The 27,500-nt window shown below is 32.5% G+C and overlaps 1 protein-coding gene across 1 annotated transcript in view; it reads left to right on the top strand.

The window, feature by feature from the left end:
* Nucleotides 1-20,405, top strand: part of pax3a (paired box 3a) — a 51,387-nt gene extending 30,982 nt beyond the window's left edge. The window contains exons 5-8 of the mRNA XM_056469499.1: nucleotides 6,375-6,574; nucleotides 13,533-13,698; nucleotides 15,185-15,405; nucleotides 20,322-20,405. Coding sequence (XP_056325474.1) covers nucleotides 6,375-6,574; nucleotides 13,533-13,698; nucleotides 15,185-15,405; nucleotides 20,322-20,405 — 671 coding nt within the window. The remainder of the gene's footprint in view (nucleotides 1-6,374; nucleotides 6,575-13,532; nucleotides 13,699-15,184; nucleotides 15,406-20,321) is intronic.
* Nucleotides 20,406-27,500: the final 7,095 nt, after the last annotated feature.

Genomic DNA, 27,500 nt, shown 5'->3' with positions numbered 1-27,500 from the left:
TGGTCCAACAAACATTCACCCCACAATTAACAATAAAACATGCAATATCCAAACTGTCCAAACTTCGGTTTAGTGATTACAAAAAGGGAACAAATAAATAAATTAACTAAACAGAACACTAATCCTCTGTTTTATCTAAAGTAGTTTAATCCTCTTCAATTTAACTATTTCTTGCAGAATTTCTGTTTTTAAAATAATCCGTGAAGGGTTGCCAGATTTTTATAGAATTAGTTTTCTTTCTTTTTTTTTTTAGGGAGAATCTGATTTTCTCCAGTTGCAAATGTTTCATTACATCCCTCATTAGATGTATATTTGTAGGAGGAGCTTTCTGTTTCCAGATTTTAATAGACTTTATAATTTAATTTTGTCTACTTATTTTATTTCATTATTTACATTTTGCTTAATGAGACTTTTACTTTTGTGTTCGTTTTTATTTGCTTTTCATTTTAATATTTGTTTTCCTCTTTAAAATCAGACTTCCATGCTGTGTTGATTGAAGCTAAAATGAACTACAGGAAGATTGATAGAATTTTTTTTATTTGTTTTATTTCTAATTTTAAAACTATATTTTATTTATGACTGCTGTATTTACACATTTTTGCATCCTTTTAACACCCCCTTCACCCTCCCCTCTCCAACAGCAGAAGTTACAATAATTAGATGTTGCTATCATAAATTCGGTAAATACAGATAAATAATATATTCATTGACTTTTTAATTGAATTTTGTCTGCTTATTTTATTTCATTATTTACATTTTGCTTAGCTGTTTTTTAATTTCTTTCTTTGTAGAATTATTTTATTTTATTTGACATTTTGCACTGCGTTAAAGACAGAAACTTAAAGCAAATCATAGAAGTATGAAACAAAATCTAAGATGTTTTGCTTGTTCAATATCATAAAGTCATTTGGAAGCTCATATACCTCGTCTTCTCTCACACAACCTCCTGCCTCTGCAAGCTTGATCTGATTGTCAGATTTCTGGATGTTGGCTTTGGCACAACAGCATGTTTTTATATATAATCATATTTTTGTCCGTGAAGAAAATGATTGATACCATTTCCTCAAAAGCTGGCAGTTCATTCCAGGTGCCGTCTGCTGAAACTAGTCCAGACCTTTGGGCAAAATGGCATGTAAACAGACTTTTCTGTAGCATTAAAGAATGGAAAAGTGCTAAAGGACAGCCATTTCTCTCTCTTTCCTTTCCAATTCCCATGAGCTGCCTGGAGAAATGAACACTGGCACTGGGTAACAGCATTTCCTGAGTGGCTTCAGGGTGGAGAACCAACGCTTTGCTTTTAGTGATCACTTTACTTTTAATTAAACCTCAGAATCTCTCTTTGTTCTTCACCCTGCAGATTTGCTGGAAAATTCACATGAGTTGACTGCAGGTGAATAGGGGAAAATTATTATTAGTTATGAGCATAATTCTCCAGCATATCGATTACATTAAGAATTATAAACATATGTTCAGGTTTATAAAACGCTCTGTTTAAATATGCAAATATGCATTCTTAAAAAAGTGGTCTAATTTGCATAGGATTTTACAGAGGGGATTTTGGGAATCTTTTCCACTACATAATTTAGGGAAAAAAAGCCATTTTCAGTACAGGGTTTTTGAAATGTGTTTAAATATGCACTTTAATAAAATATGTGCCAATTTATATACATTTCTAGCACAAATATCTATACATTAGATGAAGCCAGTAATTAAAAATGAATTAACAATTCTTTATTTTGACATTACTGTCAAAGGTTCTTACATAGAGGGATTTTGACTTTTTTTCATCCATTTTCTTTTTGGATTAGTCCCTTTATTATTCTGTGGTCGCCACAGCTTAATGAACCACCAACTTATTCAGCATATTTTTTATGCAGTGGATGCCCTTGCCCTTCCAGCTGCAACCCATCACTCATTCACACACATACACTATTCATTCATTTTCTTTTTGGATTAGTCCCTTTATTATTCTGGGGTCGCCACAGCGGAATGAACTGCCAACTTATCCAGCATATGTTTTACACAGCTGATGCCCTTGCCCTTCCAGCTGCAACCCATCACTGAGAAACATCCATACACACTCATTCACACACATACACTACGGACATTTTAGCTTACCTGATTCACCTGTACGGCATGTCTTTGAACTTGTGGGGGAAACCGGAGCACCAGGAGGAAACCCACGTGAACATGGGGAGAACATGCAAACTCCACACAAAAATGCCAACTGACCCAGCCAGGGCTCGAACCAGCAACATTCTTGCTGTGAGGCGATTGTGCTAACCACTGCGCCACCGTGCTTGCCCTTTGGCTTTTTCATCATTTCAGAATTTTAAAAAATTTGTATCATCATTTTTAGCCTGAATTGCTCAGCAAATTGTTTGCAGAATAAAATGTTTCACACAATCATATCAATCTTTCAAATAACTTCAGAATATAGATATGATTAAAACTATCAAATCTGGTGTATGGAAGTCCTGCTAAAGTGGAGATTTATGGATTTGTACAGAAGAAGAAAAAATTAATTTTGAGACCTTTATAAAACTTTATTTTAATTTACACACAAATTGATAAAGATCAACAAATGAAACACTTTTTGTGTGGTTTTTTTACATAACAGTGAAGAAAATGCTTTATGAACAGCCTAAAATACTAAAAATCTTCCAAAATCTATAAATCTCATGCCACATTAATTAATGGGGAGCCAATTCAGTCAATAACAAATATTCAATATTTGGGTGTAATGTTGGACAATAAACTTAAGTGGCATTTATGGACTGATTATGAGCTGAAGCTTCAACAGAGAATGTACTTTTTAAAGAAACTATTGTCTTTTAATGTTGACAACACATTGTTGATCATGTTTTATAGTACTTTTATCGAAAGTATTGCAACATTTTGTGTGCTCTGTTGGTATGGAAATGCTTCTGAGGCCCAGAAGAGATCACTGGGGAAGGTGGTAACAACAGCCAGTACGTTGTTGGGTATAAAACTACAAGGAAAGAGTACTAATAAGGCTATCATGATTGTCAATGATGGGAGACATTCTTTAGCAAACACCTTCCAATTGTTACCACCAGGTCGTCGATGTTGTGTTCCCAGGTGTGTAGGAAATAGGAAAAAATGATCATTTATACTCCAAGCTATTAAGTTTTTAAATTTCTTCTCCCTCAGTAGCAGTTGATGGCTAGTAGACTGGATATTTATTTAGAATAATGCGTACCATGTTCTTAAATTATTGATTTATAAATATGCTGTGAGTGTATGCTGCAAATTAAATTTCCCAAATAATGTTAACCAACCAACCAACCAACCAACCAACCAACCAACCAACCAACCAACTAACTAAATTGACAGATGTATATATGAAAAAGCTTTAGTCTGTAGTGTCTTGACATGAAAATTGAGTTTCTTTTTTAGCATCAATAGTTCCATAAAGTACATTTAACATTCATTTTATTCCATAAAAGGTGCTTAGATCATGAACATGTTCTTCACACTAAGAAATAAATACTGCTGTGTGAAAGCAAAAGGCAACAATTTTATTTTATTTTATTTTTGTGATTTTGTAATTTTTGTTTAATTTAAATTTTTTATTTGATTTTATATTTTTATATATATATATATGTTTTTATTTTATTTATTTTATTTTATTTTATTCATTTTATTTTTTTATTTATTTTTGTTTTGTTTTGCAAAAGTGTCCTTCTGGAATACAAAAGGGCTATTTTGGTCACTCTTATTTGTAAAAGGAAAGATGTCAGGGACTGGGGCTGTCAATGCATGATAAAAATATCACACATCACACATTTTTGTATGTTTTCTTTACATAGCACAGTATAAAATGCTTTATGAGGAGCATAAAATAGCAAATTCTTCCAAAATCCATAAACTGACAGATGTATATATAAAAAAAACGTTCGTCTCTTTTTAAATTAAGTTTCTTTTTTAGCATCAATGGTTCCACAAAGTACATTTAACATCAGTTTCATTCCATAAATGGTGCTTAGAACAAAAACATGCACTGTAAAAAAAAATCCCAGAATTTCACAACATGTGACTGTAATTTTTTTTACAGTAAATTACGTTAGAATCACTTTATATAATTTAACTGAATTTTTTTGTATTCAGAATTTTATTGTGAAATTAAGGCAGGCATCATGATTACAGCAAATTACTGTAAAAAAAGACTTTATCTTTAGAACGTTAGTTATAGGAATTCCAACATTTTTTATTTTATTCAACATAGAAATAAATACACATGAGCCTTTATGCTTGCACATTCACTTTTTTGATATTTAAAATATTTACAGAATTATTGTTATTATGAACTACCTCACAGTAATTTACTGTGAATTTACATACAGTACCTTACAGTGAAAGTAATGCAATTATTAATCTGTAATTTACTGTCAATTTAACGGCGAATATTTTACAGTGTGTTCTTTCACACTAGGGAATAAATACTGCTATGCGAAAACAAAAAGCAGTAAATTACCGTTTTTTGATCGAAAATGAGTTATCAATATTGTTGGTATATTAAGGACCAGCTTTATCACAGGGTTATGTGTCTTCAGCCAAATTTGTTTGTGTTTTGTGTCCTAACTATAATTTTAATGTGATTTTTCACTTTTCTTTAAGCTCTTTTGCGTTTGTAGGGCAAAATAGTTCTTTTAAGAACCATTGATTGATTCTTTGGGAGCCACAAATGGTTCTTGTGTGGCATTGTGGCAAGAACCCCCTTATTGACCCTTTATTTTTAGGAAAATAGCTTGGTTTATTTAGCACCACCCCCTAAGAAAAAAGTAAAACAGTCGTTATTTTATCAGTAGTAGTTTTAGTGATAGTAGTAATTAGTAATAAAGGAAAATATTGCTGCGCGTGAAATTCTGCTGAAACTCAAATGACAATGTTTTAATTACATTTCAGTGTCTACAGATGCGATTTCGCTCGCGTCTTTTGCCGTTTTGTGTTTTCAACCATATGGGGTGAAAATGGAAGAGTGAGCAAACAAGAGAAAGGAGATGGCCAGTGTCAGACGAAGCAGATGTGGCGTTGGCGAGTTCTGGACGGGGGCTTTCGAGGCGTATTACTGGACAATAGCTGGCTGTCACGCTAGTTTGAGGAGCCTAATCATTTGATAGGGCCCCCCTCCTCTGGGTACAGATTCCCTGAGCTTTAGACCACTCACACTAACATTCTCTTCTGCTGAATTAACTACGAAAGAAGCTCTCACCCCGTTTCAACTACACCAAAAATAATACCTGCGTATGAGTGTGTTTGCGTCTGGAAATAGAGTCAACATTAGAGATGCTGGCCTTCACTGCTCGGGGAACTCAATGTCTTACTGTGAGCAATTTGGTTTGCTGAATGTGAAATGATAGTACATTTAGTGGTTTCAGATACGAATGATATTGCAGGTGGGTTATTGAATTGACATTTATAAATTAACTTTTCTGTCTTGTTTTTCATTGTGTTTTCAAACTTGTTGCTCTGGAATACAAAAAAAGCCATTTTGGTCAGTCGATTTTAATAAATTGTATTGTTTTGTTTTGTTTGTTTTATATTTTTATTTTATATTTTATAATTTTTTTTTTACAATTTTTATTTTATTGGATTTTATTTTATTTTATTTTAGTTTTATTTTATATTTTATTTATGTTTTTTATTTTATTTTATAAGTTTTTAAATATTTTAAATTTTTTTAATTTTTTGTATTTTATTTAAGTTTTGTTTATTTTATTTTATATTTTCATATATTTTATTTCATAATTGTAAATTTTTTATTTTATTTTAATTTCATTTATTTATTTTATATTTTTACATTTTTTATTTTATTTTACTTTTACATTTTTTGTTTTTTATTTTAATTTCGCTTATTTATTTTATATTTTTATATGTTTTATTTTATTTTATATTTTTACATTTTTATTTTTATTTTATTTTTGTTTATTTTATATTTTATAATTTTATTTTAATTTATTTTAATTTAGTATATTTTTTTATTTGATATTTTATTATTTTAATTTTGTTTATTTATTTAATATTTTCATATTTTTTTATTTATTCTATTATAATTTTTCTACTTTTTTATTTTATTTTATTTTTTAATTTAATTTTGTTTTATTTTGTTTTATTTTACAAAACACTCTTATTTGTAAAAGGAAAGATGCCAAGGACTGGGGCTGTCAATGCATGATAAAAATGTCATTAAAAATAATCAGCATTCACATTATATAAGCAACTATGAAGCTGTTCTGAAGCCACACAATATATATGAGAAAAAGACCCAAATTTAATTAATATTAAGGTTTTTGCTTGACTTATTATAATGATTTATTTAATAATAATCTCATTTCATGTTTACTTTGCAGCAAGTCACTCCGATGAGGGCTCAGATGTGGACTCAGAGCCTGGTTTGCCGTTAAAGAGGAAACAGCGGCGCAGTCGGACCACGTTCACAGCCGAGCAGCTAGAAGAGCTGGAGAGAGCCTTCGAGCGCACACATTACCCTGATATTTACACCAGAGAAGAGCTCGCTCAGAGAGCCAAACTCACAGAGGCACGAGTGCAGGTACACAAAAACACAAGCCTTCATTTCAAACCCTTTTACAACCCCAATTAAAAAAAAAAAGTTGGGATGTTTTGTAAATTGGAGTCGATTTCTCTTTAAAGGAATGCTTTTTACAACTTTAGTTTTACTATTTATGAACTCACTCAGCCAACCTCCTGGTCTGGCACTTTTGGTTTAGCTTAGCATAAATCATTGAATCAGATTAGACCATTAGCATGTGGCTCAAAAATAAGTTATTCTAATTTTCCTATTAAAAGCTTGAATCTTTTGTAGTTATATCGTGTGCTGAGACCAATGGAAAATAAGTTTCTATTTTCTAGATTGATAAGGCTAGGAACGATTCTCCCCTTTAGGTGTAATAATCAAAGAACTTTGCTGCAGTATCATGGCTGCAGAAGAGCAATGATATTACGCAGCACCTGAATATAGTCTCCAGCTAGGTAACTAAGTAAAATCACTATGTAATATTATATCAGATATGAAAAAACCCTGTTAGGGTAAAGATTTTCAAAAATGCTAGGGTCTGTGTGGCTGTATAGCCTGTGTAGTTTTTGCCTGGTCTTAGCATCACTTCTGACAGCCAACCTAAATTGATAATAACCATTTTTTGAGGCTTCTGATTGGCCAACATGATTTTACGGTTAGAAGTAGATCACCACCTGTTGCTTTGGCATTCTCTTGACAGTGCTTCATAGGGGGCTTTTGTGTTGACAAGATTTTTTTTAATAAAGGAGAAAACTCTACAATAATACTCATGCACTTTAAGACTGGCCTTATTCTGAGTAGAGCAAAGCAGGCAACTTCAGCTGAAGGTGCATAACCTTTGAGCCCTTACATGACATGCTGTGGTGTTAAATATACTTATAAAATACGATGTATTTGGTCAATGAAAATATTGGAAATCTTTTCTTTGCATCTTTGTCATTTCATTAAAGGTTAAAGGGATAGTTCACCTAAATATGAAAATGTACTCACTATTTACCCACTCTTAAGTGGTTCCATCCTTTCATTGGTTTCTTTATTCTGTTAAACGCAAAATTCAGTTTTTCCACCTGAGTATTTTTCTTTTTAATTTAATTTCCAAACTTGTTGCTCTGAAATACCTAAAGTGTAATTTTGGTATGCCTTTTTTAATAAAATGTTTTTATTTTATTTTATTTTATTTTACATTTTTAACTTGTATTTAATTTTAATTTTGTTTTATTTTATTTTATTAATTTTTATTTTATTTTAATTTTGTTTTTTATTTTATTTTATATTTTCATATATTTTATTTTATTTTAATTAATTCTGTTGTATTTTATTTTATTTAAAATTTTTATATATTTTATTTTATTTTAATTTCATTTATATAATTTTATTTTATATTTTTATATATTTTTATATATTTTATTTTAGTTTAGTTTATTTTACATTTATATTTTATTTTTAATTTATTTTCTTTAATTTTTAATATATTTTTTAATTTTTATTTGATTTAATATAATTTATTTTGTTTAATTTAAAAACATTTTTTTATTTCATTAATTTTGTTTATTATTTTAATTTATTTTATATTTTTATATATTTTTATATATTTTATTTTATTTTATTTTAATTTATTCAGTTTTATTTTATTTACAATTTTATACATATTGTATTTTAATTTTATTAATTTTATTTCATATTTTTATATTTTTATTTTATTTTCATTTCGTTTATTTAATTTAATTTTATATTTTTAATTTTTATTTCATTTTCATATACTGTATATATATATATATATATATATATATATATATATATATATATATATATATATATATATATATATATATATATATATATATATATATAGGTTTTATTTATTTGTTTTATTTGTTTTCACTTTTTTCACTTCTGTAATACTGTAATTTTTCTGTAATTTTGGTCACTCTCATTTGTAAAAGGAAAGATGTTAAGGACTAGGACTGTCAATGCATGATAAAAATATCATTAAAAATGATCTGTTGAACACAAAGTAAGATGCTTTGAAGAAATCTGAAAACATTCTATCATCTGTGGTACACAAAAGAAGATAGTTTGAAGAAAGCGGGCAACAATTGACCTAGTGTTTATTTTTCCTACTGTGGAAGTCAATGGCTACAGGTTTCCAGCTTTCTTCAAAATATCTTTATTTTGTGTCCAACATATGATAGAAAGTCAAACAGGTTTAGAACAAGTGAAGAGTGAATAAATGATGATTTTGGGGTGAACTATCCCTTTAAAGAGAATTGACACATGCCTAATCTTATTGCATTTTACAAAACCTCCCCCATATTTTTCAGGAATTTGGTTTGTACTCTGTTTTGCTCATTGTGTGACCATATCAACATTGGCACTTTGTTTTGCCAGCAATTTGTAGAAAGATCACTCCACATGCTTGCTTTCTTATTAGTCACATTGGCATTAAGAAAATGTAAATGTGGTTTTACAGTGTAAGACTAAATTTACCAGCATTTAGCCCTGCACCCCTGCCCTAAAGTCACATGACACTGCCGCATAAACACAGGCTTCTTTGTGCCACGCCTGACCTCTTGTTTTTACAGTAGTATTCTGTCGCAGAAAACCCCCCAAAACAGAACCTTTTAATAAACTCTATTATTAAGTCCTTCTAACCCAATTAAAGCAGAACCCGTGACATGATGTCATGGCTTTTTAATGAGCACAGATGTTTCGATCGCAATCAGACCAAACAAGCTCGAAGCTACTGAACACACAAAGAGTGCCTGTGTAAACCGAGACTCATCACACACACAAACACATTCTTATAGGAATAATAATACAGTCTCATATCTGATTCCTCAATAAACGGGAAGTCCATGCTGAAATGTGTCATGTTATAAATTCGGCACTGTTTGTGTGTGTGTCTGGGTATGGTGTTAGATCTTCTGAGTGTGCAATCCATAACATATTTAGGTTGGAAAAGATCCGTAATACATTTTTGAGCGAATACATAATCAGCCAGTGTTTAAATTTCCTTACCTTCACTATCCGGGATTATTGTTTTTTTTTTTTTGAGTCAGAGTGGTAGGTTTTTGCTGGAAATATGAGCTTTTCATTAGGTCACATCTTTATACATTAGACTACATTGTATGTGAAAATCATTTGTATTCTTATCAATTTCCTCATAAGAAATTGTAATGATATGACAAATAGACTGAAGAGAAACTGAAATCTACATGTAACCGTTAGAGTCTTGCAGTGCTGTTGTCAACATGAACAATTTGAGAACAATTACAATAATACAATACACTACCTGACGAAATTCTTGTCGTTGATTCCAGTTGTAAGAGCAACAAATAATAACAGGACTTCTAGTTGATCATTTGGAAAAGTTGCACTGCAGAAGACCTATTGGAACCCATATGGACCCAAGAATCACACATAAATCAGTCAAGTTTGGTAAAGGAATAATCATGGTTTGGCGTTACATTAAGTATGAGGACATGCGAGAGATCTGCAGAGTGGATGGCAACATCAACAGCCTGAGGTATCAAGACATTAGTGCTGCCCATTACATTACAAACTACAGGAGAGGGCAAATTCTTCAGTAGGATAGCACTCCTTCTCATACTTCAGCCTCCACATCAAAGTTCCTGAAAGCAACAAGGTGCTCAAGGATTGGCCAGCCCAGTCACCAGACATGGTCAAACATTATTGAGCATGTCTGGGGTAAAATGAAGGAGGCATTGAAGATGAATCTAAAGAATTTTAATGAACTCTGGGAGTCCTGCAAGAACACTTTCTTTGCCATTCCAGATGACTTAAGTTACTTGAGTCATTGCAGAGATGTATGGATGCAGTCCTCCAAGCTCATGGGAGTCATACACAATCTTACTTCTTTTTACACTGCACCATGACTTTAAATTCTATACTCTACATTATTTTTGTCAAGTGACAAGACTTTTGTCTAAGCAAAGTCAGACCTTACTGTTCTAATTAAATAATTAAAAGGCATGATCATATTTTATTTTGGTAAAATAAGCATAATCTAGAGGTCTTTGCTCTTCATATTAGCCATCTCTGATACCAAATGATTAACTAGAAGTCAAGTTATTATTTGTTGTTCCTAAAACTTGGATAGGCCACAAGACTCTTGTCAGGTAGTGTATATTAAACAAAAAAAGTAATTGTAAACCTGATTAATACTTCTGTGCTGAGCATGGGCGTTGCTAGGCCTATATTTCTACTCAGCCCCCTTAAAACTTTTGCGATTAGTTCATAAACTGTACACTAAGTTATCGTCTCAGTCCCCTTTAAATTTGATATGAAAACAGCAGAAGAATTCGGCTCCTCCCCGTCTTTTGTTTTTCATTTGATCAGCGAACCACAGCTGTGCAGAGTGAGAGAACAAGGTGTGTGTTTATCGAGAGATTACAATAGTACTTAGACCTGTACCCCAATGTCATGGAGGAGCCATCGGGTTTCTCATCTACTGTTTCATCAGTGCTCACCTCTTCATCACAGCTGTTTCCTAGAAAAAGTAGCTCTTATCAAACATTCCGCTATTTTAATTTCAAAATTAACTACCAATATTTTGTGTTAGTGCATGTGGCATTAACTATACCATACAGTCTTGCACAGAAAGGATTAAAAACAGACAGAACCACTTAGTGAATGTACTCGTTTTAACTGTTAGAGTCACTGACAGAGATAAAAACATCATGTGTTGTCTAGTATGAAAAATTCTTATTTATTATTGTGATTTAGATCATGAAATATGTAAATTAGCATGTAGGTTTAAAAATATATATTTAAATTTGCCATTTAGAATTAGAAAAGTGTCAGTTTTATTTATTTAATACATGGAAACAAAAACTATACTTAAATATAGAAAGTGGTTTTTACAAGGGTAAACAGGTGTGTTGAGCCTCTTTGGCTCATTCAGAACTCAAATGTCTATCTCTGTTTTTGCAGTACAGTTTTTTTTACCATATTAAACATTTGAACTGTTATTAATTTCTTACTATTAGTTTACTACTTATAAATGTAATATTAAGCTTATATATATATATATATATATATATATATATATATATATATATATATATATATATATATATATATAATAATAAATTATTTTTATTAGCCTCAGGAGCTGAGCCCCCCTAAAATGAAAATCTTAAAATGGCCCCTGGTGCTGAGTGATCAGCATACCTCACAGCTCGTAGATGCCATTGTAAACATTTATACTACAATTACACTTCTGAAATGCTGGTAGCCAGTGATGTTTCTGTGTTCCTCTGTATCGATTTTCTTTGCCATTGTTTACGCTGGAAATACATGCGATGCTATTGTAGCTGTAGCTCAAACTCATTCAAACATGAAAGGCTACGTTCACACTGCAGCCAAATGTGGCCTGAATCTGATATTTTTTTCCCCTCATGTGACTCAAGTAATGACTGTGAACAGCCCAAACCGCATGGAATCTGATCTTTTCAGGTCAGATCTGTGCCACTTTCATATGTGGTAATAAACCAGACACATATCTGATGTTTTGCAATGTGACCGCAGTATGAACGGTTATGTCGGATTTTATGTGACTTTTACATAATCTTTGAGCGACATGCGTCATCATTCTGTGCTGCAAACATCATCTGCTTCTCAGTAGCAGTAGAATGGCACACAGGGTGATTACTTTACCACAGAAATTTGGTTGTTATTTTTGAAAAAACATTTGAAGGCAAAACTGGTGCTTGTTAACCAATCTGGTTAACAATTGGGGCACATGTCTGTCGTTTATAACAAAGTAAAATGAAACAATTCCTGCAAACAGAGATAAACCAGCTCCACCTTCACAATTTATTAACCCTTGATTAGTTCACTACACCGGTGGTCAGAAAGATGTGCATCGTGGTTGTCATAAATCACAAATCACAAGAGACTTTTTTTAGGTTTTAAATTAGTAGAAGCAGAACAACCTTTTACAATTCATGAACTACACCACGGTTGTCTGTGAAAAGGGCAATAATCATATTAAGCATAATCTGACAATGTGCTTCATAAAGTATACACATTGTGTGTGCATAATTAGATATTTTGTGCTGTTTGTAACTGTACTTTATGCATGCGGGTCAGATTAGGAACAGGATCTGTTCACATTGCAAATCTGATATTGGCCACATTTATAACAACGTGAACAGCCATGCAAAAAAATCTGATGTGAGAAAAAAATCTGATTTAAGCACTAAGACTTGCAGTGTGAACGTAGCGTTTCATTAATAATAAAACTGCAAAACAATTTATTATAAAATAAACACAAACCATCTGGAGCTTTTCTGCCAGACAGACTAGGTTTGTTAAATACTTCGCTCCGCTCCCACAGCTCTCAGCCCCGCCCACACTCATCACCGATACCAATCTGACTAATCACAGATCTGGTGCTCCACGTCATCATCATATGTAGTTACAATTTTTGATGCAGGACCTATCGTGTGGCCTCAGTGTGGAAGTAAAAAGTGTCATCTAGATTTATTAATTTATGGTTGTACCACACTAATGTTTAGTTGTTGTTTTTTCACTTATATGAGTCAAACTTCCAAGATATATAGTCTCTGACCACCGAACCATCGAAAATTATTCGGCAAATAACTGCAATTGCAGGTATCAAACAGAGATGGCGACAAAGAGGCAAAACGCACAGACTGCAGCTTTTAACAAGAGATTTCTTCCAAAATAAACATTGTCATTATTTACTCGTCCTCTACTTGTTCCAAATCTGAAGATTGTTGGAAAAAACAGCCATCAACTTGGCTATTTTTAAGTATGCCAATAGCTGCTTTTTTCAACATTTTTATGAGTATCTTGTTTTGTGTTCAGCAGAAAATAAACATTCATAAAAGTTTAAAACCACTTTATATGTCTTAGGAGATTGTACTTTTGGAGGGAACTGTGCCTTTAATAGAAGTATGTTGTTTGTTGTTTTCTTGTCTTGCAGGTCTGGTTCAGTAATAGACGGGCTCGCTGGAGGAAGCAGGCAGGAGCCAATCAGCTCATGGCATTTAACCACCTGATACCTGGTGGTTTCCCTCCCTCTGCCATGTCGAGCCTTCAGCCGTATCAACTGGCGGACTCTCCTTATCCTCCCTCGTCTATTTCACAAGGTGAGAAGTGTAACGTGGAGGGATGTACTGCTGTTCGAGAGTTTAGGCTCAGGTCAAATGACATTATTATCTTTGTTTCCAAAATATGTTTATAGTAAAGACATTAAGTCTTTAATAAAGACATTATGGTCTTTATGGGACCACATTTTCTGCATTTTTTCCACTTTTTTTCAAGATACAAAAAAATAAATAGAAAAGTAATAGTTTTAACTTTCTTATGTCACTAATCAGACCCTTTTCCTTGCAATTCTTACTTTATATATTCAAATATCCAGTTTTTTTTCACTATAATTGAGGGAAAAAGTCAGAATTGCAAGATAGGTGATTTTATTTTGCTGTATATTTTCTAGAATGTAAAATGTTTCAGTTTTGTGTAAATGTCCCTTCCTGGCGTCATTTTCTATGAAGACAGATCAGTCTCAAAAACAATACAAGATTCAGCACAATTCACATTTACAAAATCCAATTTGTCAATTTGTAAACACACAATTTGTGAATTCAAAAGTTAAAATCATAAATATTTTCACCACATAAATTGGATTTGCTTATTTTTAAATCGTATTTTGAATTTATGAATTGGATTTGTGTATTTATAAATCGTATTTTGAAATTATGAATTGGGTTTGTTTATATATAAATCATGTTTTGAATTTACGAATTGGATTTGTGCAATTCTGAATTGTGTTTTGAATTTACGAATTGGATTTTCATACTTTTGAAACGTGTTTTGAATTTACGAATTGGATTTGCGTACTTTTGAAACTTGTTTTAAATTTACGAATTGGATTTGTGCATTTTTGAATCATGTTTTGAATTTACGAATTGGATTTGCGTAGTTTCGAATTGTGTTTTGAATTTGCGAATTAAATTTGCATACTTTTGAATTATATTTTGAATTAACAAATATGATTTGCGTACTTTGGAATCGTGTTTTGCATTTACGAATTGGATTTGCGTAATTTTGTATTGTCTTGAATTTATGAATTGGATTTGTGTATTTATAAATTGTGTTTTGGATTTATGAATAGAATTTGTGCATTTGTGAATCGTGTTCTGAAATTATTAATTGGATTTGCGTACTTTTGAATCATGTTTTGAATTTACGAATTGAATTTGCGTACTTTTGAATCATGTTTTGAATTTACGAATTTAATTTGCGTACTTTTGAATCGTGTTTTGAAATAACAAATTGGATTTGTGCATTTTTGAATTGTGTTTTGAATTTACGAATTGGATATGCATACTTCTGAATTGTGTTTTCAACTTACAAATTGGATTTTGTAAATGTAAATTGTGTTGTGCATGTATGAATTTTATTTTGTAAATGTATTGTTCTTCATACTGATCTGGCTCCATATTTTCTGCACATGTAAAAACTGAAACCTTTAAAATGCTCTCACATACATCTCTCTTCCAAAAGGCCTTTTGCCATTAGTTTTATCAAGCACAAATAATTTTCTAAATTTCTTTTTCTTTCTCCTCTCAGTCTCAGAGCAGCCCAGCACTGTGCACAGGCCCCAGCCTCTTCCCCCCACCTCAGTGCATCAGTCTGGGCTTGGCAGTGGACCGGGGGCCCAGGAGGGGAGTTCGGCCTACTGCCTCTCCTCTGGACGTCACGGCTTCTCTGGTTACTCAGATGGATATGTGGCCGCACCGGGCCACGCAAACCCAGTGAACCCCTCCATCAGCAACGGCCTCCCATCACAGGTCAGTATCACGTCATGTGAACGCTTTAAAAGAACAGCATTTATAGGGTGTCCGCGTGGTCTTAAAAAGTCTTACATTTCCAAAACGAAATTTAAGGTCTTGAAAATTCACTGAAATATGTTGTTGTAAATCTTAAATACTTTTAAACAGGTTTTAATTTGTTATTTGTTTTTGTAAAGCTAACCAATCAGTTTAGCAAATGTTTAACAAAACTAAAATTCATTAACTATTTACTAATATTGTTTATTTATCTTAATTACATCCAATAACATTTGTTTAAAAGCTCTTCATGCGTTTATGTATGTAGTGCATTTAGTTTATTACAGTTTTTTTAAACCTTTACTTTGTATTAGCATAAATTTCTTTAAAACAAAGACATGCATAACTAGACTTTGCTTGTTTCGAGACATTATTTAAGATATGTGGCTAATAAATAATTGAATTTTAATGTGGCAAGTTAAAAAAAAAATCCACAAAAAACCTTAGCGTGTTCCCCTTGTGAAAGTCTGAAATTTCATTCATAATAGTCTTAAAATGTCTTCAATTTGACTTGGTGAAACCTGCAGAAACCCTGTATATAGTCCTGAGACAACAATCTTGTGTTGTGATCGAGATGTTCCTACTAAGTTGACATGCAAATAATGTTAGGGAATAATACAGGGTTATACACAGATAGATCTTAAAGGTAGAGTGTTGAAAATATGCCTTTAAGTATAATCTTTGTAACGCAAAATGTGACCCTTGACCACAAATCCAGTCTTACTGTATTTTGCTTAAGCATATTTTTGGTAATTGGCAAAAGGAGGAGTAGTTGAAGGAGCAGTATCAACAGATATTAAGCAGATAGTCTACTAATACTCAAGTGCACCATCAAAATAAAGTTTTACAATACATTGTATTGGTCAAAATGATAGGGTTTTATTTTTATGATAAAACTCATTACAGTAAGATTTTATGTAAAGATCATGTTCCATGAAGATATTTTGTAAATTTCCTATTTTGGATATATCAAAACTTATGTTTTTATTAGTAATATGCATTGCTAAAAACTTAATTTAGACCATTTTAAAGGTGATTTTTCACAATATTTACATTTTTTAGGCCTTCAAATTCCAGATTTTCAAATATTGTCCTATTTTAACAAATACATCATTGAAAAGCATTTTTATTTAGCTTTTATATGATGTATGAATCAAATCATTTAAAAAAATGAGAGTTTTGACTGATTTTGTGGTCCAATTAAGATCACAGAGTATGACTTTAATTATTAATTTAATATTATTTTTTATGAATTTGAAAAGCACTTTTATGCTCACCAAGGCGGTATTTATTTAATGAAAAATACAGTAAAAAACTGTAAAATTGTGAAACATTATTGCAATTTAAATCAGCTATTTTCTATTTGAATCATAATTGAGCTGTAATTTATTTCTGCTGGGGTTAAGCATGACTTTCGTCATCACATGATCCTCCTTATATGCCAGTTTGGTGCTCAAGAAACATTTAAGCATCATTTTTAAGGATTTTTTAAAAGAAGAAACCTTTGATCTAAAATCTTGTACACATCTTTACCATCCTGTAATTGAATGCATTAGTTTGCTGGATCAAACAATTTTAAACTATTGTACTCTATGATCACCGCCATTGCTTTTAGAAGGTCTTCATTTTTACATTGAGAAGCATATTTGTCAATGCCAGCGAATGCGAGCATGAAGGTGTGAGAAAAGGTAGGACACGACTGAAAGGATGATGGAAACGAGAAGTGAAAGACAATTATTTGTGATTACACACTCATCAGCTGTTATCTGTCGGCTCGCCTGCTGCGCACAACCTGCTAACAAGCAGAAAATGAGCTCTTTACTGCCTCAAAGCATCCGCTAGTTAGTCAGGAACAGCGTTCTGGGAGCTGTCCTTAAACCCAAAGCCCTCTGAGTGCTGCGCGAAACAGATTAAATGCAATAAAATAGATGGACAGACAGAAAAAAAGAAGCGGACACCGACAGGAAAAATAGAGTGATTGAGATACAGAGCAACCCCCGAGGCTACGAGACAGAAGACGCTTTTCAGACGGTGGTCCATTCTGAAAAAACACACAAAAAACAGCAACACAAGCCAGAAAATAGCAGTAAGTTTTGTGGAAAACAAGCAGCGCAGATTAAACACATCTCCATTGAGCAGATATGATCTGGTACAATAACGTTTTTGTTAAAGGGATAGTCCGCCCCAAACTTGAATCTTCTGCCATTTTGTTGTTGTTCTGCCAAACTTGTATGACATGCATTCTTCTGATGAATATTTTGGGGAATTACTACAGCTCTTCTTTAAAAACTTCACTTATAGCCTCACAGCAGAATTATCCTAAAAAAACGTGTTTTATTTCATGGACAGTTTGCTTGTGTTTGTGTAAAAGAAGAAAATATTGTTCAAATTTCAAATTAAAATATTGTCATTGAGTGTTATTTTAAATGACAATCGCTCAAAATAACAGTTTAAAATCATGCTTATTTGAATAAATGTTGGGCATCACGGTGGCGCAGTGGGTCGCACGATCGCCTCACAGCAAGAAGGTTGCTGGTTCGAGCCTCAGCTGGGTCAGTTGGCATTTATGTATGGAGTTTGCATGTTCTCCTCGTGTGTGTTGGTGTTTCCTTTGGGTGCTCCGGTTTCCCCCACAGTCCAAAGACATGCACTATAGCTGAATTGGGTAAGCTAAATTGTCCGTAGTGTATGAGTGTGAATCAGAGTGTATGGGTGTTTTCCAGTTGCAGATGGAAGGGCATCCGCTGCGTAAAACACATGCTGGATAAATTGGCGGTTCATTCCACTGTGACAACCCCAGATTAATAAAGGGACTAAGCTGAAAAGAAAATGAATGAATGAATATTTATTCATTCATTTACCTATGACTTAGTCCCTTTATTCATCAGGGATTACCACATCGGAATGAACCGCCAACTTATCCAGACTTAAAAAAACAAAATAAGTACAAAATTCAAAAACTGCCAATCTTTTTTGTGTTTATTGAAATATTTTAAATACATATAATGTCATTTATGAAAAGGTACAATCAAAATTTGTAGTTCAAAGAGTTTTCTACACAATTACACCATTAAAAAAAGAAATCCTCCATTGTATGCATGTAGGGTAAACATTTGAGTCTGAAATGGAAATACCAAAAACAAGCTGCAGTGCATAACATCAATAGTCATTCATTCATTCATTCATTCATTCATTCATTCATTCATTCATTTTCCTTTGCCTTACTCCCTTTATTCATTAGAGTTCGCCACAGCGGAATGAACCGCCAACTCATGCAGCATATGTTTTACACAGCGGATGCCCATCCAGCTGCAAAAATAAATAAAAACCATATGGGACCAAGTGGAAGCAAATAAAAAAGAAAACACATCAAATTTAAAAGGCCCCAATCTTTTTTTGTGTTTATTGTAATATTATATATATATATATATTATCATTTATGAAAAGGTACAATCAAAATTTGTAGCTCAAAGGTGTAATTTTCTACACAATTACACCATTTAAAAACAAATCCTCCATGTGTGTAGGGTAAACATATAAGTCTGAAATGGAAATACCAAAAACAAGCTGCAGTGTATAGCATCAATAGACTAATATACATTCATTCATTTTCCTTTGGCTTACTCCCTTTACTCATTAGGGGTCGCCACAGCGGAAGAAACCGCCAACTTATCCAGCATATGTTTTACACAGCGGATGCCCTTTCAGCTGCAACCCATCACTGGGAAAAACACAAATACATTCTCATTTATACACATACACAACAAACAATTTAGCTTACCCAATTCACCTATAGAGCATGTCTTTGGACTTATGGGGGAAACCGAAGCACCCAGAGGAAACCCACGCAAACGTGGGGAGAACATGCAAACTTCACACAGAAATGCCAACTGACCCAGCCAAGGCTCAAACCAGCAACCTTCTTGCTGTGAGGCGAGAGCGCTACCCACTGTGCCATCACGTCACCCCAAATTTGATAAAAAAATATAAATAATTCTCGTTAACTTCCGTACGCAGCGTATGTGATTATAGCTGATTAACCATGCGAATGGATGATAACAGCTTTCTGAGCCTACCAGCATGAGCAGAAGGCCCCTACTGGCCCATATCTATCATTTAATAACCACTAATAATACCCATTCAATCAAGTGATAACATTCGAATCGGCTGATTTTTAAGAGGGAAAAAAAGTATAATAGTAAAAATAAAGGAAACACTTGGAGTTACATTGTATTGTTTACGTTGTTTACGTTTTTGTTGTTTACATTGTGTTGGAGTTACATTGTGTTGTCCAAGTGTTCCCTTTATTTTTTTGAGCATATTATTTTTTTCCCATCTTCAGTAAACAAATCAAATGCCACATTGTTGCTTTTTAAGGCTTTGACGGTTGTTGTTCACGAAGTGATTGAAAAATGAAGCGATAATATTTGAAATGCTATAAAGCAAACAATAGCACATATTTATTTTTTCTAAATATATTTATTATTTCTAAATATTTCTAAATATAGGATTGCTTTATGATTTAACCCCCCCCCCCCAAAAAAAAAAAACAAACAAAAAAACATAAGCCTTATTTCATAAAGAGCTCTATCCATGAATTTGAACCGTCGATTCGTGTACAGTAATTGAACTGCACAAAGTTATTTAACATGACGTATTAATTGAAGTGTGTCTAATTGCAGCGCCCCAAGCATCAGGGTTTGTAAGCAGAACCAATTCCTAGTCATTAAGGCAGCATTCCTTCGTCAGGAACGACTTAGAGGTCAGGTAGATCTCACACTCGCTCCTTCTGCTGTTACCATTAGAGTGTGCGCGTATATGTGTGTGCGCATGTGTTTCCGTGTGGATGTGTGTGTGCTGTTTTGTTGTTGTTGAAGGGCAGGGATTCTCGTTGTCATGACGATGTTGGAACTTGGAGCGTCTGGGATTCTAATTATGGAATGCTCCAGACTCCTAATTGATTGGAATGGGAGAATTTACCCTCCTTAACGCACTGTGTAATTTATGCAAATGAGCCACTTTGTTGGCTAATTGTTTGAATTATGTATTTATCTGTGGTTTCATTTATGCTGAAATAAGCTTGGGATTCGGAATACATTGAGGAGGGTCGTCCCTGCAGTTTATTTGTAGATTACTACTATTACAAAATAAAGGATTGTCTACTTAGGGTTTCTAGAGATAAACATTTCTAAAATTCTTAAATCAAGATCAATTTGCTTAATGTCTTTACAGTTATCTGAACAATTGATCAAATTTGCACAATAGTACATTTTTAGCCATAATATATTTTGGATTTAGCACTTGTTATTTAACTGTATATTTGTATATTTATTTCAAGATGTGTACATTTATTTATTTAAAGATTTGTACATACACTTTAATACATTGCATTACAATTGAAATTGTAATGTTTGGCATAAATTGTCAGTTGTAATGAGATAAGTCTATTGTACTTAAAACAGCTTGTTTAAATTAAAAATTTAAGTTATGAACATGATTAATTTAGTTGAATAATTTATGATAATTAATAAATATTTTATTTTACTAGTTTTTAAATGTTATTTAATTTTTTGTTTTATATTATTTAATTTTTATTAAATTTTTTATAAAAAATGTTGATTTAATTTCTTTTGTTTTGTTTTGTTTTGTTTTGTTTTGTTTTGTTTTGTTTTGTTTTGTTTTGTTTTATTTTATTTTATTTTATTTTATTTTATTTTATTTTATTTATTTATTTATTTATTTATTTATTATTTTATTATTATTATTTTTTATTTAATTTAATTTTATTTATTTATTTATTATTTTATTATTTTATTTTATTTTTAATTTTATTTCATCTTTTTACTTATTATTTTATTTAGTTTTTTTATTTAATTTTGTTTTATTTATTTATTATTTTATTATTATTATTATTTTTTTTTAATTATTTTATTATTTATTTATTTTTTATTTTATTTTATTTTACATTTGATTTATATAGATTTTATATAATATTTTATTGTTTGCTATTGTGTTTGTATTATATTTTTTAAAAAGGATAAATGGCATAGAAAATTCTAATTACATAAAAAAATAATACTGTTGTTAATCTTGCTACATCAAAATAAAAACCAAAAATTAAAAAGTTATTTAGTAAATAATTTTTTTAAATATTGATGTTAAACAGATCAAGGCCATTTTCACAGTAATTCCTATGTTTTTTCTTTTAGTGAAAGTCATATTTTGTTTGGTTTGACTGGAATAAAAGCCATTTTTAATTTTTTTCAAATGATTTTCACGGTCAATATTATCACTCTTTTTATTTTATTTTATATTTATTTATTTATTAGACTTTATTTCAATTGGCTTTAGAACAAACCACTGTTGGCTGATGACCTGCCTAATAACTTAACCTAGTTAATTGCACTTTAAACTGAATATTAGTATCTTGCAAAATAACGAGTAATATGTTATCTGTCTGTCTTCATGGCATAGACAAAAAAGGGTCATTACAGGTCATTAAAACTACCATGTTTAAAAAGATGTTGGGAAAAACTTGGGAAATATCTTTAAAAGAATTAATATTTGACTGTAGGACTAATAATTTTGACTTCTGCTGTATTTACAGTTGAATATTCCATCAAAATAGCTTTCGATATGAATTTGTGAACATCATTTTTATGACTGTGGTCTGCCCCTATACATCTGTGTATCTGGCATTAACCCTCCCTGGGAAAAAGAAATTATGAGGAAGCTTTTTGTCAACAACTCCTGTCTGTGGTCTGGATATGGAAAAAAGATTTTTTTTTTAGCTTTCACCTCACATGCAGCCGGGCCCCCCATGGGGAGGTGAACGACAGAGTTTAACCTTCCATGTGCTTTTCATTTGTTAAGCATCACACATCAGCGTGCGACTCCCACATGCGCCTCTGTACATGATATATGCTGTCAGCTTGTGTGATCCGTGAGTTATATCTGCACCTGAAAATCTGCCAGCGCTTGCAGCTCTCAGTGCTTTCCTCTTCTCAGCAGCTGTTAAAGATGAGCCCACTGAGGAATTTCATGACCCTTCACACTGCTTGTAAAAGCGTTAACTGCATAAACACACACAGTTTTTTTTTTTGTTTTTGGCAAAATGAGGAAATATCAAAGATGACTTATTGTTTAGGGCAGAGATGTCCAAACTAGGGCCAAAGTTGGCCCTTGTTAACTTTTGATTTGGCCCCCCATGCCATCTGAAAATAATTTAGAGATAGTCATTTCAAATTTAATGTGACCTTATGTTTGTTTATTTTATTTTTAAGCTACAAAAAAGCTATCTGAAATGAAATGTTTCAATGTAAATGGTGTAAATGAACTAGGTTTAGTTTAAAATGTACATACGACGGACAGAGGACAATACAGAGACTTTAGTGAGTGAATCAAGGCAAAGGAAGATTCTGCTTGACTAGTGTATTCAGCATTGAACTCTTCACTTGTTTTAATTGCAATAAATTCTAATTAAATAGTTATACTGCATTAGTTAATACAATATAACGTTTTTGATTTATTTTTTATATTATGAAGTGAATTAGGAAATTTCCCATGGCGATTTTAATGTGAAATAGTTTGGTATATTTATCTTTGGTCCACAGCTATCAGTGATATTTGGTTTTGGCCCTTCATACGAAAAAGTTTGGGCACCCCTGGGTTAGGGTATAGAAAATAATGTAGGGTGGATTTGTGGAATAATGTTGTTTAAAAGTACAAAAAAAAGATGATTTTTACTAAAAGGATAGTTTACCCACAACTTCTGTTGAACACAAAAGAAGATATTTTGAAGAATGTTGGAAACCTGTAACCATTGACTTCTACAGTAGAAAAACAAATACTATGGAAGTCAGTGGTTACCGGTTTTCAGATTCAAAATATCTTCTTTTATGTTCAACAGAAGAAAGAAAAGTATAAAGGTTTAAAACCACTTGAGGGAAAGTAAATAGTGATTAAATAGTGAATGTTTTTAAGATTTAAATGCAGAATTTTTTTACCTAACTAGTTTATTAACTTAAGTTAACCTTAGTATAATTTTATTATTATTTTTAAAGCTATTTAGGGGCTAAAAGTCGCTATGGGTCAAAGATAATCATCCCATGTTGATGTCCGCATCAAGTTGAATTGACAAAATTGATCTTTAATACATATAAAGCATTTTAATTGCTAGTAAAGTGTCTACTTTAATTCATTCATTCATTTTCCTTCGGCTTAGTCCCTTTATTTATCAGGGGTCGCCACAGCTGAATGAAACACCAACTTATCCAGCATATGTTTTACACAAGATATACCCTTCCAGCTGTAACCCAGTACTAGGAAACATCCATACACTCTCATTCACACATGTACACTATGGCCAATTTAGCTTATTCAATTCACCTATAGTGCATGTCTTTGGAGCACCCACAGGAAACGCACGCCAACACGGGGAGAACATGCAAACTCCAAACAGAAATATCAATTGGTCCAGTCGGGACTCGAACCAGAGACTGTGGGGCGACGATGCTAACCACTGCCACCGTGATACGTCTGTTGAACACAAAAGAAGATATTTTGAAGAATGTTGAAAACCTGTAACCATTGAAACCTGGAACCATTAAAGCTCTTTCTGATTCTGATTGACTTCTACTGTAGAAAGAACAAATACTATGGAAGTCAATGGTTACAGGTTTTCAGCTCTCTTCAAAATATTTTCTTTTCTGTTTAACAGAAGAAAGAAACTTATAAAGGTTTAAAACCACTTGAGGGAGAGTAAATAGTGATTTTTTTTTAAACTTAAAAGCAGAAATTTTAAACTAATGTATTTTTATTTATTATAATTTTTTTTAGAAAAGCATAACCCAAATTGACCTAAGTACAATTTAATTATTATTTTTAAGCTATTTAGGGACTAAAAGTTATTTATGGGTCAAAATAATCATCCCATGTTGATGTCCGCATCACACTGACATAAGTGATCCTTAATACATATAAAGCACATTGAATGTGTCAGGCCCCTATGTTTCCATCATGTGACCTTCCCCATGTGCCCCTTTTTCTGTTGTCCCGCCGTCTCATTATGTTCATGAGTTTCACCTGTTCCTCCCCTGTGTGTTATCAGATTCATCAAGTCATGTGCATTTATAGTCCTGTGTGTTGTTCAGTCGTTGTCCGGTATTCTTGGTTATGCGTCATCCACAACCCTTGTTCCTGAGTCTCCTGTGTTTCATATGTCCTTCCAAGCCAGTGTTTATCAATAAATCTACATGTTTGATAAGTCCTGCGATTCTTTGCCTTTCGGAGAGAGCCCAGGCATGACAGAATGCTAGTAAGTGTCTACTTTAATTCATTCAAATAAATATCTAAAAATATGGTCAAATAACAAACATTCGGACATCATTATGACTTATAATTGCATTAAAATATATAAAATATGAAGTTATCATATTTAATTTTATTGTGGTTTAAATGGCTCCGTGGTTAGCTCTGCCACTTCACAGCGAGAAGGTCGCAGGTTTGAGCCTCAGCTGGGTTGCATTTCTGTTTGGAGTTTGCATGTTCTCCCCGTGTTGGTGTGGGTTTCCTCCGGGTGCTCTGGTTTCCCCGACAGTCCAAAGACATGTGCTGTAGGGGAATTGAATAAACTAAATTGAGTTTGTTTGTGTAAATGAGAGTGTATGGATGATTCCTAGTACTGGGTTTCAGCTGGAAGGGCATCTGCTGTGTAAAACACATGCTGGAATAGTTGGTGGTTCATTCCGCTGTGGCGACCCCTGATTAATAGAGTCTAAGCTGAAGAAAAATGAATAAATAAACTGAATTCACTCAAATTTAAACTTGGTATAAATTTTTAAAGCTATTTGGGTACTAAGAGTTTCTATGGGTGAAAGTTAATCAGCCAATGTCTACATCAATTTAAATAGACAACAGTGATCTTTAATACATATAAAGCACATTAAATGCAATTAAAGTGTCTACTTTAAAATTTCAAATAAATATTTCACAATAAAATGTCAAAATATGGTCAAATAAGAAACATTCCAACATTACTATAACTTAAATTTAATTTTATTATAGTTTAAATTAATGAAATGATTAAAAACTTATATTTCTTGCTGATATATGACTGAAATCTTGTAGTTTGAAAGAGAGAGGCAAAGTATAAATAATAAAACTAAGAATTAACTAATCTTTTGAGCTGCACTGTGATCCTTAAATGTTCTTTATATAATATTGCAATCAAAAATCAATCAGTTTGTGCATAAAAGTAAAATAATGATGCATTCTAAAAAACCTAAAGGTGTGTTGCATTTTTATTGTTTATTGTTGTTGTATTTTACTGAGTATTTTAACCGGCAACCCACATTCCCTTTGCAAGTGCATAACTGTAGCTGTTTTTGTCTCCCTTAAAAAATGCATTAAGCTAATAAAAATATTATTTATGAATTGTTTTTCCAATTGAGGACATTTCCAGATGTCTCTGAAGGGAGCTTTTGTCTGATTTAGCTCATGTCTGAGGGCTAATTTGTCCCCCAAGCATCTCAAAGCAAATCCACCCATATATTTAAAATGCAATACTTTCTCCTTAAAGGCACAGTTCACTCCAAAATTAAAACTATACTCAATTTTAAACCCTTTATGAGTTTCTTTCTTCTGTTAATCTTAAAAGAAGCTCTTTTGAAGAATTCTGGTTTCTATTGACTTTTATAATAGGAAACAAAAATACTATGGAAGTCAATATGTGCGACCTATTAGCATTTTTCAAAGTATCTTCTTTTGTGTTCAAAAGAAGAAAGAAACTCAAATAGGTTTTAAATAATGACAGAGTTAACTATCCCTTTAAATGATATTCTTCTTCTCTCAGCACACTTGTTTCCTGTTTCTCTCCTTCTTTCTGTTATATATGAACATCAAATTCTGATAGAAACCACCCTTAAGCTGAGTTTTCACTTTTTTTTTTCTTGTTCTTCTGGCTTTGCTCTCTTTCCAAACACACAACTTTGAGTTGTTTTCAGGAAAGCGTTAAAGAAACGACTCCTCCTTCTCTTTGGTTTTGCGCTGGGGAAGGGAAGGCTTTAAAAGGAACCATGTGTCCGGCAGGATGGGGAATAATTTGACTCTGGACAAAGTCAGTGGGCTGGTCGCTCGACCGGTTGGTTGCTGATCTTGAGGGTTTTTTTTCTGAACCAGGCTGGTTTTGATTAATGATTAGCATAGGGAGGGGAACTGAAGTGTTTTTGGCCCGTCATGTGGCGTTTGAGACACTGATGGCACACTCAACTGTCTGTCACTGTAGTGAATTAGATACGGCTGTCCCGAGACGCTGTGTGAGAGCCGGAGAAATCCTCACCGCCATCACTGAATCTGATGAGCGTTATACTCTGAATTGAAGACTTTATAGTTGTCATTACGTTTAGTTCGGTTTGTTGAGTTGGTTCCGCATCACAGAGCTCGCAATGAAAGCAAGTACACTGGTGGAGATGGTGGAGTTTGATAGATATGGGAGTGTAAATTATACCACGTGTGTTAAAAATGCAGAAAAGGTATTTAAAAGTTATTTGACATCTTTTTAACAAGCTTGTGTTCAGGGATCAGACTGTATGAATGTCACATATTATGCGGTAGTTATTGTTAAAGAGATAGTTCACCCAAAAAATGACAAATCTGCCATCATTTACTCACCCTTCACATGTTCAAATCGGTCTCTACAATTGGTATTATTACTATTACTTTTGTGGTGTAACTTATGTTTAATTTTTCTTTTTTATCGTACAAAACAAAACATTCAGTTTAGTAAAGTGAGATTATAAAATTTGTAATAAAACTGAAACTCTCAATTAATATTGTGCATATTTTTATTTTCACAAATGTTATCTGAAACATTCATTCACTTTCATTTCGGCTTAGTCCTTTTATTAATCAGGGGTCACAACAGAACAAGCTGAGCATTCTTCAATTCTCAGTACCTGGAAAAAAAGAGCTGAAACAGATGCTCAGCACCTTGTTTTCAAGTCTTGCTGGTGTTTTTTTTACTATTAAAATGTGCTTGCTTTGTGAGCTTTACCTAC

Source organism: Danio aesculapii, chromosome 2 (assembly GCF_903798145.1).
Source record: "Danio aesculapii chromosome 2, fDanAes4.1, whole genome shotgun sequence".
Taxonomy (NCBI): domain Eukaryota; kingdom Metazoa; phylum Chordata; class Actinopteri; order Cypriniformes; family Danionidae; genus Danio; species Danio aesculapii.
Note: the sequence above shows the minus strand (reverse complement) of the source record. Positions and strands in the feature narration are given on the sequence as shown.